The 19,140-nt window shown below is 40.6% G+C and overlaps 9 protein-coding genes across 9 annotated transcripts; 3 read left to right on the top strand and 6 right to left on the bottom strand.

Moving 5' to 3' along the window:
• Nucleotides 1–316: 316 nt before the first annotated feature.
• Nucleotides 317–1,466, top strand: ILV5 (ketol-acid reductoisomerase; the record flags this gene model as incomplete). Its single annotated transcript, XM_018856077.1, has 1 exon — nt 317–1,466. The coding sequence occupies exon 1, from the start codon at nt 402–404 to the stop codon at nt 1,461–1,463; it is 1,062 nt and encodes a 353-aa protein (XP_018711087.1). The 5' UTR covers nt 317–401.
• Nucleotides 1,467–2,303: 837 nt separating this feature from the next.
• METBIDRAFT_32546 (uncharacterized protein) lies at nt 2,304–5,413 on the top strand. The gene has a single exon (XM_018856076.1). It carries the CDS (start codon nt 2,549–2,551, stop codon nt 4,928–4,930), a length of 2,382 nt encoding a protein of 793 aa, XP_018711086.1. The 5' UTR covers nt 2,304–2,548; the 3' UTR covers nt 4,931–5,413.
• On the bottom strand, nt 5,083–5,955 carry METBIDRAFT_44116 (uncharacterized protein; the record flags this gene model as incomplete). Its single annotated transcript, XM_018857743.1, has 1 exon — nt 5,083–5,955. One exon carries the CDS (start codon nt 5,953–5,955, stop codon nt 5,083–5,085), a length of 873 nt encoding a protein of 290 aa, XP_018711085.1.
• A 312-nt stretch (nt 5,956–6,267) lies between these two features.
• PRX1 (thioredoxin peroxidase) lies at nt 6,268–6,945 on the bottom strand (the record flags this gene model as incomplete). Its single annotated transcript, XM_018854236.1, has 1 exon — nt 6,268–6,945. The coding sequence occupies one exon, from the start codon at nt 6,943–6,945 to the stop codon at nt 6,268–6,270; it is 678 nt and encodes a 225-aa protein (XP_018711084.1).
• A 688-nt stretch (nt 6,946–7,633) lies between these two features.
• RHB1 (putative GTPase) lies at nt 7,634–8,182 on the bottom strand (the record flags this gene model as incomplete). Its single annotated transcript, XM_018857671.1, has 1 exon — nt 7,634–8,182. One exon carries the CDS (start codon nt 8,180–8,182, stop codon nt 7,634–7,636), a length of 549 nt encoding a protein of 182 aa, XP_018711083.1.
• Nucleotides 8,183–8,258: 76 nt separating this feature from the next.
• METBIDRAFT_32544 (AEC family transporter) lies at nt 8,259–10,249 on the bottom strand. Its single transcript, XM_018856075.1, has one exon. It carries the CDS (start codon nt 10,011–10,013, stop codon nt 8,583–8,585), a length of 1,431 nt encoding a protein of 476 aa, XP_018711082.1. The 5' UTR covers nt 10,014–10,249; the 3' UTR covers nt 8,259–8,582.
• Nucleotides 10,250–11,358: 1,109 nt separating this feature from the next.
• Nucleotides 11,359–12,768, top strand: METBIDRAFT_23304 (uncharacterized protein; the record flags this gene model as incomplete). Its single annotated transcript, XM_018855260.1, has 2 exons — nt 11,359–11,443; nt 11,552–12,768. Coding segments are annotated over 2 exons (1,302 nt in total), but the record flags the coding sequence as incomplete, so codon positions are not given.
• A 133-nt stretch (nt 12,769–12,901) lies between these two features.
• On the bottom strand, nt 12,902–13,654 carry ASF1 (nucleosome assembly factor; the record flags this gene model as incomplete). The annotated part of the gene is made up of 1 exon (XM_018857738.1): nt 12,902–13,654. One exon carries the CDS (start codon nt 13,652–13,654, stop codon nt 12,902–12,904), a length of 753 nt encoding a protein of 250 aa, XP_018711080.1.
• Nucleotides 13,655–14,012: 358 nt separating this feature from the next.
• GPI7 (mannose-ethanolamine phosphotransferase) lies at nt 14,013–17,284 on the bottom strand. The gene is made up of 2 exons (XM_018854931.1): nt 16,865–17,284; nt 14,013–16,735 (listed from the first exon to the last, which is right to left on the bottom strand). Exons 1-2 carry the CDS (start codon nt 16,957–16,959, stop codon nt 14,371–14,373), a joined length of 2,460 nt encoding a protein of 819 aa, XP_018711079.1. The 5' UTR covers nt 16,960–17,284; the 3' UTR covers nt 14,013–14,370.
• Nucleotides 17,285–19,140: the final 1,856 nt, after the last annotated feature.

Here is a 19,140-nt window from a genome sequence, read left to right as displayed (position 1 = left end):
GTCCATTGACCTAGAGTTCAGTATTTTCCGTGAGTCATTAAGTATGTGTAATGCCAATATTGGCCGGCAATTGAGTGGAGCCGTAAAGCCCTGCCTCCGATTCCGGCCCTGCACCGGCCAGGGCGCGCTTAGACCGCCTTCTCGTGTTCGTTCGAAAATTTTCTTGACTCTGGCTTTACATTCACGCAATATATAAACCTGCCCTCAGCCCTCGATTTCGCATCTTTTTTTTTCTCTCATATCAAACTTCCCAGACAACCACATCATGTCTTTTAAAAACGCTTCCCTTCGCCTTGCTCGTCAGGCATCTTCTAATGCCGCTAAGAACGTTGCTGCCAAAAGAGCTCTTAGTGCTTTGGCATCAAGACAAACCCCAAAGTTTATGAAGTCTGCTGGCCCCAATGGCTGTGCGTGGTGTCAAGTCGATTAACTTCGGTGGTATGCAAGAAACCGTTCATGAGCGTGCGGACTGGCCTAGAGAGAAATTGCACGAGTACTTCAAGGATGACACTTTGGCTTTGATCGGCTACGGTTCTCAAGGTTACGGTCAAGGATTGAACTTGAGAGACAATGGCTTGAACGTCATCATCGGTGTTAGAAAAAACGGTGCTTCTTGGAAAGCTGCCATCGAGGATGGTTGGGTTCCAGGTGAGAACTTGTTCGATGTCAACGAGGCCATCGGCAGAGGTACCTACATCATGAACTTGTTGTCTGATGCTGCTCAGTCTGAGACTTGGGCTGAGATTAAGCCATTGATCACCGAGGGTAAGACTTTGTACTTCTCTCACGGTTTTTCTCCTGTCTTCAAGGACTTGACTCACGTTGAGACTCCAGAGAACGTTGATGTCATCTTGGCTGCTCCAAAGGGATCTGGTAGAACTGTCAGATCGTTGTTCTTGGAAGGTAGAGGTATTAACTCTTCTTACGCTGTCTGGAACGATGTCACTGGTAAGGCTGAGGAGAAGGCTATTGCTTTGGCTGTTGCTATTGGTTCTGGTTACGTTTACCAAACCACTTTTGAGAGAGAGGTCAACTCTGACTTGTACGGTGAGAGAGGCTGCTTGATGGGTGGTATTCACGGTATGTTCTTGGCTCAATACGAGGTCTTGAGAGAGAACGGGCACACCCCATCTGAGGCTTTCAACGAGACTGTTGAAGAAGCCACTCAGTCTTTGTACCCATTGATTGGTAAGTATGGTATGGACTACATGTACGATGCATGCTCCACCACTGCCAGAAGAGGTGCTTTGGACTGGTACCCAAGATTCAAAGACGCTTTGAAGCCTGTCTTTGAGGACTTGTATGAATCGGTCAGAAACGGATCAGAGACCAAGAGATCTTTGGAATTTAACTCTGCTCCTGACTACAGAGCTAGATTGGAAGAGGAGTTGGTTACTATCAGAAACATGGAGATCTGGAAGGTCGGCAAGGAAGTTAGAAAGTTGCGTCCTGAGAACCAATAATTGCACTATATTCATGACAGCTGCTAATGGTCTATGAAAGGCTTTGTCAGCTCAAATCTTCAGTTCTACACATGCCTTCGGATCTATGTTCAAGGTGATCAGTTTTGTAAAATATGCCATATTAGGACAAATGTTTGTTGAATAAACGGTTCTATCGAATATCAAACTAGAGTGATCGCTCGCGTTGGGTCGAAAACTGTAGACACCTGTGAGTTTTTCGGGTGCAACTTCGTGCTATACTCCTGACGAAAAGTAACAACCATTGAAAAAAAAAAAACATGTGGAATGAACCACTCAAGATGGATTACATGCTACTTCCAGAACTGGTAAACTATGTAGATTGGGATCCTTTGCTATTTTTCGAATTAACATCATTCAATCATATAAGAATCGCCTTGTGAATCTTGTGGAATACTTCATGAGATTCCGCCGACATAACTCTCTAGCTACATCGACCTCCGAGTGATTTCACCATTGCAAAGTCAGAAAGAAAGCCTTTTTCTTCACAATTTTTATAAACTTTTAGCTTGAATTTAAGAAAGTGACAACATTTCTTCTTCCTGAGTCATGGAGTAAAAAGATACTGCTGTTGGGGACTTAAAATTGTCGGAATATGTTCCTTAAGACTGTTAAAGCCCAAAATTTGTGGGCGTGAGAATAACCAATGTAAATTCATGTCTTTTACCGAATAATGCTGGTCATATATTTATCAACTTATAGCCACCCAGCTAAACTGCTTTTCATTTCAAGCCAAGCTTCCCCATACTTTCCGGCACTTAGACTTATATTGCTGACGGTGCACTACTACGGGAGCGAAAATCTCGACATTCGGATACCCTCCTAAAACTTGCCACGTTCGAAATTTACTTAGAAAGTAAGTCTTCTGAGTACCGTGAACATATCGTCACCTTCAAAACTCGAAGAGCTAAAGGTTTCAGAAATCTAAGTTTCACGTACCCCCTCACAAACGTACAATTTCCCCAATATTTGCCCAAAAGATTGTTGAAAATATATCTCAAGTATTCGTTTGTTCAATCATAACAATACCAAAAGTTTGAAGCAAAATTTTCCCCCTTATATCTAATATGGAAGACGAAGACGATAACTGGTCATACTCATTTCCACCATCGACTGAAGATCTCCCATCCACGGTGTCGAAAATCAGAGATATACGTGATGCATACCCTATTGAAATCAACAATGGTCCGATAAAATTTCCGGCGAAAGATTATGATGAAGTTCCGATTAAAAGGAATTTACGATTGTTTGAATCATCGGGTGGTCAGTCCACTAGCCCTTCTGAGACAAAAAATTCAGACCATGATTTAGACTTAAATGCTGAGATATCCACCCAAAACCCACATAGGGATCAAACATCAAGTCTCTTCGGTGTTCCTCATTCATCTGAAACTGCATTACAAGATTCGCTGAGAATTACTAAGACCCAGCTGTCCATTTTTAATCCGGGAAACAAATCAAGAAATAACAAGCAACTGTCGCTCGTTCTACAACCAGCATTTATGCTGAAACTGGCCCCAGCAGATCCTCATACAACTCGGAAAGATGCCAGTCTGATAATATCAAAAGAAAATGCCTCAAACGCATTAGCTTTAGGAAGTGAACCTTCGCGTTCAAGCTCACCTTCATCATCCCCTGTTTCAAAAAGTGAGTTTGAAGACTCGATGAAGATTTGGCAACAAAAAAACAATGAGGGAGACATTCTACTAAATAGTTCTGACCCGGGTTCTACAGGTGAGGTGATAGACAGCAGTTCCCCAAAAATCATCACCTACAGAAAAACCACGCATGTGAGAAAGACCAGCAACAATTTGAGGGTCGCAAATCAAGATGAGAAGTTTGATTCCAAACTCTATGTGAGCGAGAAGTACAAAAACTCTTGCTATCATTATGCTACCATGAAAAGAAATGTGGAGTTTCATCAGCTATTCAAAAGCATTGATTTGACTAATCGCTTACTTGACGATTTCGCATGTGCGATAAGTAGAGAAATCCTCCTTCAAGGAAGACTTTATATAACAGAACACTGTCTCTGTTTTAATTCAAACTTGTTGGGTTGGGTAACTAGTCTTGTTGTTCCTTTCTCAGATATAACTCGCATAGACAAAAAATCAACAGCGGGGCTTTTCCCAAATGGTATCATCGTTGAGACCAAAAGTTCGAAGCATACGTTTGCCAGTTTTCTCTCAAGAGACTCTACATTTGATTTTATTAGATCAATCTGGCTGGGGTCTACTGGAAAAGACATTTCAGATCTAGACTTACAGCCTATGGAAGCATTCAGCTCTGATACCAACAATTTATCAGAAAGGAGAATTTCTGATTACATCATGTCGATCGATGAGGGAGACGCCATTGACGACAAGTGGATGGGAGATCAATCTGAAGATTCTGAAGCTGAGCATTCTGATCGTAACACGGACAACTTGGAAAGCGATATCGCTGATAGAGCATGCTCAAACGAAGCTACTGGAACTGTTCCAACAAGGCTCAGAGTTATGAAGCCAAACTCTGCTTACAAGAATCCAGGTCCAGATTCTCACACTGCTACCAGGATCACTGGTAATTTCGAGGGGGCAGATGAAGAAACTGAAATTCTTAAACAGCTGATTGATGCTCCTCTAGGTGCAGTTTTTGAGATTCTCTTTGGACAAGAAAATACAAAGTTTCACAAACACTTATTAGAAGATCAGGGTGCTACCAATTTATCTAATTATGGGAAATTTGAGCCAATGACAACCGATCCGTCCAAAGTGGAAAGATCATACACCTATCAACGACCACTTGGGTATTCGATCGGGCCAAAAGCAACAAAATGTTGTGTCAAAGAAATCATTGAATACAAGAACTTGAGCGATTCTGTGGTGGTGTTATCAATTACAGATACCCCAGATGTACCCTCAGGGGGCTCATTTAGTGTGATGACCAGATATTATCTTACTTGGGGCGCACAAAATTCAACAGATCTCAAGATTGCGTATACTATCAAATGGAGCGGGCGGTCTTGGATTAAAAGTATGGTCGAAAAGCTGACGCAGTCGGCCCAGGTTTCTGTTTCAAATAGGCTCATCGAGTTATTGAAAATAGAAACCGAAAATCAAACTCAGATTGCAGATGCGCCTTTGGCGCTTCCTTTGAAGCAAACATTGACATCATCTTCGAATGACTCTCTTCGGGTTCAAGAGGCCGAACCATCAATTAAAAATGAGCACTTCACACAAGAACCCTCGAAAAACCAGATCTATTTCATGTCTCTTTTGTTTTTCTTTATCATTATTCTGCTTGCATTCGTCATATTAGTATGTTTGAATCTCTTAGCTTCAATATCAGACATTAAGGTGACTTTAGCCAAGCAGCTGGTATTATTGAAGAATCTTCTGGACTATGCTATCAGGGGAGAATGTGAACTCTTACTAAATCTCAGTGACTCGAGTGTTAAAAAATCCTAGTGTAATTTACAGTTCCTACACAAACTAAGAACATGACTCGTTTAATTAGGCTTAGCGTCAATAGATTTTGTGATAGAAAAGCGCTGTAACATCAAAAACCTTTATATCAACTTTTCTTATGCAGCAGTTATATATTCACATACAATTCTGAGTTAACAAACTCGAAGTTTGTTCTCGACGTCTTCCTCGACACTCCTTTCAATAATGTTCAAATTTTCAATGGTATGAACAACAATTTGGTTGTTCTCTTCGTTCAACTCGAAGATGAAGATTCCCAGAATGATTCTTTCCAACTTGGCATCATCCTTTTTAACCCCGGCTATTGATTTTGCTAAGTCCACAATAGAGCCCGTCAATGTCCAATTCTGTTTCAGATGATCCAATATTTGAACAGAATCGATGCTTGACCACCGATGCGATCCTAGCTTTGCATTAGCTGTCGAGAAGTTCACTGTTCCTGTGGATCGAGTCACGGCCCCGGTATCAATAGCCTTTTCTGGATTTAATAAATGAGTGCAACCATCCGAGCATGTCGACCAGCGAACGAATATTTTGGTTGATCGAGAATATAGACAATTGGAATCAGAAAATTTGGAAGTTCGTATCAGCTCAATATGGAGCTGTGTATGAGGATTTAAAAGAAATGACGTAAGAAATATTTGAGCTGCTTTGCACGTTGCATAATAAGAAGCATGTCCCTTTATATTGGGCAAGTACGAATTGATTTGCTCGAAAAATGAGGGACATATTCGAAGTAGAACATGCTGCAGAAGTAAAGCCTTGGGTAGAGACTTTTGGAGAAGTGTTGGTATAGCGGCCTTAAGATGATCGGTCATCATCCCTAAATTTAGTATTCTCTGCTGTTCTTCGGCATTTCCCTTGAGCTCAGGGGCTTTCTCCAGCGAAAATATAACAAAATCTTGACTTTGTGATATAGCATTTCTTTGCCGTTCGATGTTGCGGGGCAGATGTGAACAGGCGTGTGAGGATAAAGGACATATCCTGAGACAAGAGCTTGAATTCATTGAAGCGCGAGAACCCACTAAAGCTGTTCGAAAGCATTGCTTCATGATTATATAGATCTAGTATATATTGGTGTTGTGTCTCACTTTACTCCAAACTAAACGAGAGGCGCGAAACTCGAGGCGTCCGTGACAATTACCGCGCGTAGAGTCTTCTAGTCGAATGAATACAAAATACAGTACACAAAATTGTGAGCTCCATTTAAAAAAAAAAAACTCATTTATTTAGTTCGTAAAACAAAAGCCGGAGGTGTTTGAGTGTAGGTGCTTTGATGCATAAAAAGCCGTATCAAGCGAGCAGCAACCAAAGCTCATCTACTCGTCTTTGATTTCCAAAGGTGTCAATCTCAAGTAAGGTTTGATGATTCTAAACTTGGGAAATAAGGTTTTAGCCTCCTCGTTAGTCACAGACGGGTGAACAATAACATCATCACCTGGAACCCAGTTGATAGGTGTGGTTATTCTGTTCTTATCTCCAGTTTGCAAAGAGTCCAACACTCTTAAAACCTCAGCAGTGTTTCTACCTGTTGAAGCAGGATACGCCAAGATCAATCTAATCTTCTTCTTTGGATCGATGATGAATACTGATCTAATGGTGAACTGGACGCCTTTGTCGTCAACGTTGGTAGCATCTTGGTAATCGATCATGTCGTAAGCGTGTGCAACTTTTCTCTCCGAGTCAGCGATGATAGGAAAAGACAATTTAGATCCCGTAATTTCGTCAATATCCTTGATCCATGCTTTGTGTGATTCGGTTCCATTGGCAGATAATCCAATAAGTTTGGTGTTCCTTTTTTCAAACTCTGGCTGTAACTTGGCAAAAGCTCCCAACTCTGTTGTGCAGACTGGGGTGAAATCATCTGGATGCGAGAACAAAATTACCCAGTGATCTCCAATGAATTCGTGAAATGAAATTGGACCGTTAGAAGTCTCAGCCGTGAAGTCTGGAGCCGTGGAGCCCAATCTCAATGTGCCTCTTGGTGCGTCAGACATCGACAATTTAACTTTTCTTCTAAGGTAAGGTGACCTACCTATCCAGGCCGAGGGTCCTGGTATATATAAGCAATCGAAATATTGCAACTTCGCACGTGCCATCACCGCAGAATCGCGACATGATCTCGCAGATTGTACACTACCTTCGTTGCTGGCAGCAGATATGTACCCTCAGTTGAATTGTTGAAGCTCTCTCTATATCTTACTTAGATTAATATTCAAAAAAGAATTTCCAGAAGTGATAAAAACTTCAGAATCACAATAGCTCTCAGTAGTCTTCTTCATTTTCCTCCTGCGGAAAATTGAGCAGCCAAATAAATTAATTTCCCTGAAATCGTCAAACATGATGTACCAACAACAAATATATCAAAAATTCCAGAATTAGATACAGCTGTTAAAGCACTCTTTCAGCTGACGCAAGGAATAGCAACCAAAACCAGTCTTGAAAATAGGTTCCTTCTGGCCATTTAAGAAAAAAAAAGAGGACGATTTTTAAAAAGAAAAGCCACAAGGGTAATATTTGACCTTATGACACACCTTACCCCTTGCTTTCAAAATCTCATTGTGTGGTATTTCATTGGCTCGTTTGGCTCGAGAAATTTTCTATCCTCCAAGATTCATGACGATATAAATTTTGAGAAAGTAGTAAGAACTAAGGCAAATTAATCACTTTGAGTTCTGCCTTGCCTCACATCATGACGCACTTTTCTTCCTTCGGGGTTTCAGGATTTTGGATGAGTTCAATCTCTTCTACCAAAGACACAAATGCTTGTTCGATGTTAATGTTGTCTCTGACTGAAGTTTCTAAGAACTTACATTTGAATTTTCGTGCAAGAGCTTCGCCCTCATGTATTTCTACCTGTCGTTGAAAATTCAAGTCACACTTGTTTCCTAACAAGACAACTGGTACAGAATCCATTCCAATTGAATTCAAAATCTTATCTCTGATAATCTCAATCAATTCAAAGGATTGTCTAGATGTCACGGAATAAACTAGTAAGTATCCATGAATCCCAATGAGATGCTTTTCTGTCATGATCGAGAATTCATCTTGACCAGCAGTGTCCAAAATCTCAATAGCATACTCCTGGTTTTTGTAGGTAATGGTCTTAGAAAATTGATTCTCGATAGTAGGATAGTATGACTCTACGAAATGGTCTTCAACAAATCGGACTGTCATCGACAGTTTTCCCACAGACCGCGAGCCCACCATAGCAATTTTTCTAGCTTTCACCATTTCCTCAGAGCCTAGCAACCTTTGATTCCCACAGAGTTCTTGCAAAAATAAATATAAGCAAAGTAAATGAACTTCGTCGGGTGGAAGGCGTTGCGGGAAGGCCGGCACATTTCTTTTTAGAATTAACGGGTCTGCATATTACTAGCTAGTCGGAGCTTCATGATCCCCGAACTACCGCCCTGTGTATCCGAGACATTTATTTCACTAAATCTTGCTTGCCTCGCTGGGAGACCTTGCCTGAATTCTATAAAGTGAGATTTTTTAAATCACAATGTGAAATAATTGGTCCAATATTCCCGTATATGATACCACCGTAGCACATTATTTGCATCAACAGAAGGTATATCGAGACATCCAAAATAGACGTGCTGGTTCACTCAAATTGGACATCACTCGATAATCAAGTGGCCCATTTTAAGACCTCCAAGCTAGCGACCACAATGAAGATTGTGGTGGGCAAGGTCAACACAACGTATCCCCATGCCAACACACCTGCCATTTCCGACTGATAGATATTGTTTAGTTGAGTGATTTGAGAAAGTTGAATCGCCGGTGGCGAAATCGTCAAAAGAAAAGCCACAAGTAAAAAAATTGGATCATCTAGAATAGATACCTTGACGTATTTCACACAAGCAGCTATTATGGGAAGTAGGACAATCGAAGGAAGTATCATTCTTGAAATAAGCGATGCAAACACCATTTTTTTGTAATTTCTTGAAGGTGGGGGAGTATCCTTGTTTGGGGCTAAATTAGAACCCATCACAATCAAGATTAATGGGATTGATACGGAGCCTAATTGCTTCACGGATTGTGTGATTGTGTTGTTAATGAATGTACCTTCCTCGAAAAACTGATTTTGTAGCACAGGAACAGACGCAACAATTATAGATGATGCCATTGCATACAAAGGGGGATTCATATAAGACGAAATTGCTCTTATTGGAGGCAAAGACAAAAAAGCTTGCCATGAGTTTTTCATAGATAAAACTCCTCTTTTGATTAAACGATCATGGGGCTCGGAATAATGATCCTCATGTGACAGTTCCTCGTATTCTGACGCCCCATCCTCTTGCGGCACACCAAAAGCGAAGCGGTCTGAATTCTCAGTTTGACATGGATCATCATTTTTTGCATTCTGATGCGCCAAATTATCGAGATCATTAGCGATGTTAGCTTCTGGATCCAAGAGGCTAGATGATTCCGTAGCTTCCATGGCACCATCTGTGCAGAGTTCTTCCGCTGATCTTTTTCTAAGAAGAGTATTGAACCCCCATGACCATCTTAAAATTTGGCCAAGTTGTTGAAAAATAAGGAGGTAGAGTATACCTCGAGATGCAACCTTATCAGAATCATCATCTGGGATTTGGTCCCATAATAGGTCAGGTAATGTGTAAGACAATGCCAAAGTCAAAGATACGGGTAATGAGTTAGAGTTCCCAAAGACTGCCATGGCGGTAACAAAGTCTGTTTCTGGTGAGTTTAATTTCAAAAACCTTGATGTGGCACGAGAACAGCCATAGGCAATTAAAGTAGATAATCCATAAAAGACAGGAATAATCAAAATATCATCCAACTTGTTGATGGAAAGAGACGACGCAAGCTTCGTGAAAACCAAACAAGGGGTAAACAAGTCAACATTGATCAGAGACATTACCTTCTGTCCAGCTGATGTAAGTAAACCGGCTCTAGCTACTACATATCCAGCAAAACAAATGATAACAGCCTGCATCACAGCCTCAAATGTTAGCACTGATATCGCGCCAAATGACAACTCAGGGTTGAGTGGTTTTTTGGTCTGTATTTCTAAAACATTGGATATGAACGCTGGCATAATTTTTAGGTCTCACAATCTTTCTGCAATGTTCTTTCAACGAAATGAGTAAGTATGTGGTGAAGCTGGGTATTCAGTGTAAAGGCTCAAAATTAGATGCTTTTTGTAGATTCTCTGATATAAGGTACTATTTAGAACTGAGTAAATGAATGATCTTCTAGTAACAAAAATGTCACCCGGCACTGCAAAGCAATCTCCATGGTTACGCAGACATCCTGAGATTCAGCACGTGGTACCGCGAAGATCAGAGTGAGGTGCAGGGATGAGGTCAGCAATAGCGCGAGAGAGGCTGCGCCGATAAGACGCAGTGAATAAAGAGGTGATATATCTCGGTTAAGAACCTATGCTTGAAAAGCAAGATTTTTAGAATGGTTGCTTTATTTTCATTTTTTGAGCATGTTGTAAATTACAATTTTTTCCAGTGCCGAAAGCTAGAATTTCGCGCAATCCACTGCAGATGGATGCATTTATAATTGTCGCTCGCAGCTTCCTTTCGCAAAGATAACGTATTGTTTACTGAATATTGAAAATTCCTCGATTAAGAAGAAAACGAATGGCATAGCTTTCTTAGCACCACACAACTATGAAAGAATGGTCATCTCTCACTCTTTTCTGATTTTCTCTCGTCATAACTGATGTAATATTTTTATTGTATATTGAGAAAAAGTCCTTGTAAATGAAGTTCTCATTGAGAAGTGTTCATCTTGGGATGAAAATACTTTTTGAGTTGAGTGATATATCTTCTTCTATCCTTAGTTCGTAATGCTCTAATACTTCGAAAAAATAGCTTGTTTTCATAATTGTGTAATAAATATACGTATTTTGAGCTCTACTTGGTCCCCAAAATTCGTTAACTTTCTTGTTAAAAAGACATTATTGAGCAAGTAAAGAGTATCACATATTTCATTTTTCCATTCGCATTACCTCATTTACGAAGTGTTATTTCGAAGTAAAGTAAAAATATTGTGGTCAAGAAAGATCATTCACAGTCCACAATTCTTGAACAACCTCCCTTCTCCTCGCGCGCGTTCAATGTAAATAGAGAGTAATTCGATAGGAGCATTTGCACATGTTCGGATAGAGGCAGACAAAGCTACAACATCAAAAATATTTCAGTTTCCATAGCAACAAAGCTTTTTTTGATTTTATTGCTATCAATACGTTTCTTTGCATGCCCCGATCGATGGATTCGTTGCAGAGAGATCACGGATTTCTTAACCTGCTGTCGCAACAGTTGACCAAAGCTGCCGAATCTTCGCCAGCACTATGGCACAACAATGGGGCCGAAAGCTCATCTACTGAAGATTCAGATTATCGGCAAGCCGATATTTGTGCTCTAACAGCCTCTTCGACGCCCATACATGTTCATAATGGGACATCCTCACTTTTCAACTCCCCCTTAAAAAAGCTTGACAGATTAGATCTCAATAGTTCAACTCCTCAAGAGCCAATAAAGGAGGCAATGCATTCTTTTGCTATGCCTTCGTCAAGAAAGCTTTATTTTGGTTTGTCAAACGGGGAGCTCGTGCAATCAAAAGACATTAAACACAGACGCGCAAGTCAATCCAGCGAACACGACAGCCAGAGCGACAGCGATTCCAATGATGAAATAGCCAATGCAACAGTTGTGGAAGCTGAAGATTCTGAAGGGGACGGCGACCATGATCCTCCTTCTGATCCCTTGCAGTGTTTAGATCCGCCTGTTTACGTTCGCAAAAGGAAGCGTGCGGATCATACAGCCATGACCCCGAAGTTTTCATTTATCAAAGAGCTTCATACCCCTGCGGAAGATATGTCAGGTATAATGGACAATGAAACAAATGAGTCATACCTGAAAATCAGCTTTTCAGCGTCAGATTCTACGCCCTGCCCTCCACAGCCAAGGAAAAAGTTTAGGAGAAATTTACAAGATGGTACGCCTTCACAACCTTCCAAGATTTCTGGACCGATTCTAAACCTAATGAGTTCAAAGAAATTTTCAATTTCAGGTGCACCGCTTGTCAATAAGCTTGATGGTGCAGAGAAATCAGAAGAGGATACATCTTTCAAGTCTTCTCCGGCTTCCACTACCTCTTTATGCAAGACAAAGCTTAGTTCTACCCCTATTAGTCAATCAACTCCCATGAATTCTCGACCTGGATCACCTTCACAAGCCGTGCATGGAGTGGGTGAAAAACATGTGTGGTGTAGTCTTCCGAGGCCAGACTTAAAGTATAGTTATTACACTCCTCAGCCCAAACTGACAACCACAGCGAATCGTATCACAAGCGAGACTAAAGACTTTGTTAGAAATTATCACTCGAATAACATTCTAATGCCTTTTGAAAACTATAAGATCGTCGGTGACTTTCCCATTTCAGCTGCTGGATTGATGGACGAAGGGGATCAGAACATTCACATCGCTGATAAAAGGATAAATGATCCTTATTTAGTGATTCCCCATGGAATGAAACGAAAAAAGTTTGATGATATTTTGATGCAATACCTAAATACATCGAACAGACTACCACTACTAAAGCATTTTGAAAGTGACCTTGGAATTGATGAGATGAAACTGCTTATAAATGATGGAAAATCAGTAAGGTATTTCTATGAAGAAGTCCTTTCCCTGAGTGATTATGACACGCGGGACTTCCTAAAAAGGGAGAGAATTCGATGGCATCCAGATAAATGGGGGAGTAGACTCGCAGACTCGTGTTTTGACATGTCTCTTATTGGATCGTTGAGTCTGGTGATCAATGTCTTGTTGGAAGAGTTCCAATGACATATACGTCTGCTACTGTAGATCATTAAGTTAAATTTGAATACATTTTAAGTTGACATGAATAATCTGTATTTTGATCTGTGTTAGAGCAATTGTTTCAAATTATCTGGAATTGAAACATATTTTAGCTTGTGGTTTTGTCTTTTGGGGTGGCAGCGCCACTCCCAGAGTCCTCCTCGGCAATTCCATCGATTGGCTCATCCTCAAGTTCAATATCATACTCTGCATCCTCGTTATCAATGTTAATCTCTGTTTCTTCATCCTCGTCATCGTCCTCATCCGCCACGTCAGCTTCCGCATCCAGCTCATCTTCGTCGTCCCCTACCTCATCTTCATCATCGTCTTCATCGTCTTCTTCATCTTCTTCATCAACGTGTTGATCTGGTGGATATTGGTCCGGATTTGTGTCTTCATTGTCCCACACAATATTAAATCTTGTCACTCTAGGCTTTTCTGCTAATATATTTCGCACGACATGTTCAACTTGTACTTTGGTAGGGAGATTTTCCCTCAAGTCCTCAGAATCATATTCATTGTTGACATAATATCCCACTCGCACGAACTCCCGCCCAGCGTAAGAGCAACTCAACAAAATGACCGTTACACTGACCAACTCACTAGCAGGGATTAGATCTGGCGAGGGAGGGTCTGCTTGAAACAAAAATTTATTAATTCCAACAGGAACAGGTCCCACCAATATAGAATCCAATTCTTGATCATGATCTAGAGATCTTGAGCTACCCACATAAGTAAGTTTCCATTCTAAGTCTTCTTTGAGAGGCTCCAAACACTCAAATGTTATTTCAAACTCGTACGGGTCTGAAAAACGCGCGGGATTATTCAAGACTTCGATTCCAAGTAATGAAACAATTGACATGGTGTAATCCAAACTTGATTTTCTTGACTTTCGTTGAAACGGTTTTCAGTTTTAGTTGTATGTTGGAAAAGGAACAAGATGTAGATATGGAAAACTACTGCTGACACGAGACGCGTCAAGTGATGCGGGTGCGAATGGTGGTTGGATTTTTAGCCCTGAACTCCGTCAAATTATTCGATTTTGCGTCGGCGAAAAAACGCGAAACAGCCGCGGGCTTTCTTGCGATGTTAAGAATATACTTGATGTATGCGGTCTCCGGGTAAATATTCAAATCTGTCATCCTGTCATACTTATACGTCTTAGACAAGAATATACACATTTCAAAATATGTCGCCGATTGGCATCACCAACAAAACTCTTGGATATCGTATGTAAAACCACTAAAGCTTGATACCGCTCCCACAATCTCATATGGTTATTCTTGACTATTTATACCGTACAATATTTGCATTTTACATTGCCTAGACTCACATTCGGGATATCGTATGCTTTGGGTATTGGCTATGTTTTGACCGACTTGTGGTTTAAATCTCGCCCTCGCTTGTCATCATCAGAAAATATTGGGTACAAAGACACGCATATAGTCAACTGGTGTCTTGAGGAAATTCCCAGTATATCGCAAGAAGCATATCGTGCTGCCTTAGTAAACCACATTATGTTTCATATGATGACAATTTTATTCCAGCACTCAATAAAATTGCCCGCCACACAAGTGTTTAAAAAAGACATAAGAGCAAGTTTTCGAAGATGAAGTTGATAAAAACCATCCACGCACCGAAGAAAAGTAACTTTGGACTAAAAACAGACCAGATGAACAAATGAAACCTCAAGTTTATACAGGAACCAATTAGGCTAAGGGCAGAAATGGAGTAGAATGCCAAGTTCAATGATGCTCTCATGGAAGTCAAGGCTTTGAAGCAGATTGATGCTTGAGATGTGATAATTTTATTGGCCAACAACTCAGTCGCGACAATAGACCAATAGATAGCAACAGCAAAATTTGAGACGAATGTGAGAATTCCGACAGAAGCAATGTTATACTCCGATATTCCATTGTAGGCGTTAGAAAGATCCACAGTGGCCAACAGGTTGGTATTTCCAATGGAGAAAAATGAAAGATTTTGAAGGCATAATGAGAATAAAGTTATCAAAACAACTTGGGTATTGATCTCAGAAGCTTTTATCTGAGTAATCATGTTTGAATACGCAAGTTTCAACACGGAGAAAACCAAAAAAATTGGAATGATCTCAATTCTCGTTTGATGAATCAAAAAGAGAGTTACTGCGTTGGAAAAATTCATTATCCCAACTCTTCTGCAATTTCTGATGTTCACAAGTATGAATTGAACCAAAAAGACTGCAGTCAAGCCTGCAAAAAACATCCGCGAAACTCGAACATAGATGAATTGGAATTCTTTCGCATCGATGAGAGTATAGTTACCAAAAAGTTCGCTTGCGAATAGATGAAATGGGGTGAGCCAGTGTGGAATATTCGACCCATCAATCGAAAATTGCCCTAGCTTAAACGAAAATGACAATGTCGAGATCACGGATATTGTGACAAGACGGAAAAAATTTGATATGATTACTCTGCATCGCAGGGGAGTCGCGGAGTATCCGACGGAATCCACCCAACAGCTGTACCAGTAAGTCTGACCAGTGAGTGAAACGTAGGTTATCAAAACTAACAACCAATTGATATCAGGATGTGAGGCTAAAAACCTGAAAATTGTGTGATCACTTGAATATTTTTGGCCAGAGTCATTCCATCCCCTAATAATGCGCACGGCAAGAAGAGCTAGGAAAAAGGATGCTCGACTGCGTAGTTTCATAATGTACAAATGAACAAAGAGAATAGTTACCGTCAAAAACCACCAGATCTGATGCTCCTCTTCTATAAGCGAGGACCCATGAAAATGAAGGGAATAAAGTATGCAAAAACCAGCAAACAAACAAGTGATCCCATATGAGCCTCGTAAATGTTTTACAATGTCAAGCCAAATAAAAATGACAGAAACACATATGAGACCAAACCCATAGGCTATATCAAAATATCCATAATTCGTGGATTCTTCCACCAAAAGTCTTTGACTTCTTATTAAAAATGAATAATAAGAGTCGAGCGGCAAAGATTCTTCATTTTTCAAGTGCTGAAACTCATCAAAAAAAGATTTGTATGTGGCATGTGTTTCATCATACTTCTCGGCGATGAGAGCAATAAATTGCAGACAATTCTCCATGAGGACTGCCTTTTGGGATGATTCATCTGCCCATAATTTGAGAACTTGTGAAAGTACAATGCCAAGGTTGTTTTTCGGAATGGGAAAATTGAGCAAAGCAGCAAGAGTTGGAACTATGTCAATTTGCGATACCGCCGAGTAATAACTATATTCAGCATTTCTCTTCAACGGAGCATTCACCTCATCACTAATTGATGTGAACTTTGGAGAAGCTAATATAAGCCCTGGACTGGTCTCTCCAGCAGATGCTCCGCCATGGTTTCCGACATCATTCATCCCGTGATCCCCTAACAACACCAATAATGTATCGTTCGTATTTTGGACTCTAGACTGATAGAGAAGCTCGAGTACATTATCCATTTCAGCTTGCTTAGGTGCCATGTAAACAGACTTAGCTCCTCCTTTATGGCCAATATGATCTAAACCCAAATAGTGCAAAATCAACGCATCCCACGAATTATCGTCAATTTCACTTGACAAGTGTCTTGTGACGTTAAGATCGACTTCAGTGAAGTCACTGACAAAGAAAGAAGATGTTCCTTCGAAGTGTTCAAAAAATTTACTTGGTGGAAATAATTTCAACCAGGTATCATCCCCAAAAAAGTGGAGAACCCGCTCCTCTTTAGAAAATTTAAACTGATGAATCCACGAATCAACATTCTCCAAGCCTTGAGTCTGGTCTGCGTCATCAGCAACATTGAGAAGCGCATCAACGAAGCTAGGTGTTCCGCCAGTTGTTATTCCTTTGAGCCTAGGGAGTGTCACCGTCGGTGGATGAGAAAACGCCGTGAAGGGAAGGGCATGGCCATCCTTTATTAAAGAATGTAAGAACGGCATCAGTGAATCTTCAGATGAGAACATGAAATCCGATCTTAACGCATCAACGACTACCAAGATAAGCTTGTCGAAATGTGCACCAGACTCTGCAGCAAATGGTGTGCCACTTTCAGCAAATTCACCGAACCCTGAAAGTGTGACTTTTCGGGGGAAAAAACCTTTGAGAAACCATATGAGACCTACGAACTGAAGTCCCAGTAGGAGTATAAACTTAGAGCGCAACATCATCTACCGAAAACAACTTGGCTGTTTTCCTGTCTCTTAACAGTGTACAGCTTAACGTGAACATATTTCCTGCATATACATAAACAAACATTCTTTACATAGAGACTAAACAAGAGTAAATTCACCACAACCCAAGGCACAGGCCTCAGATTTCCGCCAATACAACCTTCAAACTTTATCTGGAAACATGATCCAAAAATATAATTGTGAATGCTCATGTCCATAATAACGGAAAACACCAAGATACTCAACAGCCATTATCCATGATAAAATCCTTTCCTCGCGTCAAAACTCAACCCACGACCTAACATTACCGCGATCCTGCTAAAAAAAATATGAGTCTAAGTCATCAATTTTAAACATAAGTCTAGGGCCCGATCTGCTTAACCCTCGAATCCCTCCACATCGGCCCGCCTAGATAATCATGCAACCGAAACTTTGCAAGATAAATTGCTTGACTTCAAATTTTTTGTACAAATATACATAAACCTTGCAGTGAATAACCCCAAATATCCTAAAACAGGGAATAACACCATCATAGGACAACATCCAGAGCGTACTTAAAATCTATTCTCAAACCGGCAACCACATTGCCGTTTTTACTTCTTTGCGATCACTAGCTAAGTCAAATCCTACTGATCACGGGATCCACAATGATCGCCATCCGACGGTACGCTTGGGGTCCAGAAGAACATCAGGGACACCATACATCACTAGTGACGATTCTCATGGTACACACTCTCTCCAAAAACAGTGTTAAGAAAAATGATCATGAACAAATGCCACCTGCAAAATTGTCTGACCATATATAGCCCGTAGGCATGATATAGCAATACCAAACTATCTACTGATTCACAATAGCCACCGGGCAAAGCATGATATCAAGTGTCATCCCATACATTCCAAATAATAATGGACTACAAAACAATTGATGAACCAAGACAGTATTCCAAACAGTCCAGCTATGCCTTTCCAATCGAAAGCTCAGTGGCCCACATAAATACAAGATATTTTACATCAGGATTTACTTCCTCTCCGTAAAGCGTGACGGGATTACTGAAATCATCGATCAATAGATATAAAAAGGTATTAATTTACAAAGAAGTGTGCTCAGTCCCTCTGATAACAGCAAGCATGGACAAGACTGTTCAAGCAGATATCCTCATTCGAATCATTTAGCATCACAGTTTCGTGCAAAGTTGGAAGCCATTATCGTTCCCACAAGCATCAACTCAGCCCCTGCGCGGGATTGAAAAGCAAGAATATACTTTCTCCGAGCGAATTCATTATGGAGGACGAGAGAAAACCATCCACTACTCTAGCCAAGCATAGAAACAAAGCGGGGCATGCAGCTTGTAATGACCGGGTGTACGACGTGACATGCCTACCAGCCTTGTGCAATTGAAGGATTCAGCCAAATACGCTTGACATTCCAAATGAAGATCTGAGTAACAGACGATTGGCGAAACAGATCCTAAACATGAAAGCACATAAGTGACTCCTGAATTTCCACAGATTTTCGTTTAAGTTAGGGTTCTGCCTTATCCAGGACAAGATCCACTGGCCCTTGTATATTCTAGAACAATCAAAGGCGACACTCAAATGACTGAATCGCTTATCAGAAGCATGAGTAAAAGTGCCGTCGTGAATAAATGAATTTTAAGAATCCTCTTACTTCAAAATGCCAAGAAAATATCGTGCGGTCGAAACCTGACCATCAAACTTAGATTACTTTGTTTTAAGAGTATTCCATACTGTATAGCCCACCTATAGAATTAAATTTGAAATTCCCGGCATCTCCCACCCTGTCATTATTACTTCAAGCACAGTATCTCGTTTCACAAGCCGCCTGAGTGATATCAGGAACGTACTTCGTAACTATCACAGTCAAATTTTGAAAATCTTGTATCATTAAGACAGCAGATCGTTCCTTTCCTTCGCTGCTCATGCCAATGAGCACTAAACTAATTATCAATGAATGACATCTGATACGACTAAATTCCGCGTAGTCTGTCAGGGAATGAATGCGTAAGAACATTCACGCTAACTTGTGAAAAGGATAATGTATGAGCCAAGCCTTCCCGTAAAAATATTGACACAACTTACTGCTGTAGTTGGTCTGTATCAAAGGCTTCGAGTGAATTTGGATAGTAGCAGGTAAAATCACCAGCAGGGACCCTTTAA

This window comes from Metschnikowia bicuspidata (genome assembly GCF_001664035.1).
Source record: "Metschnikowia bicuspidata var. bicuspidata NRRL YB-4993 chromosome Unknown METBIscaffold_4, whole genome shotgun sequence".
NCBI lineage: Eukaryota > Fungi > Ascomycota > Pichiomycetes > Serinales > Metschnikowiaceae > Metschnikowia > Metschnikowia bicuspidata.
This window is presented reverse-complemented; position numbering and strand designations above follow the sequence as displayed.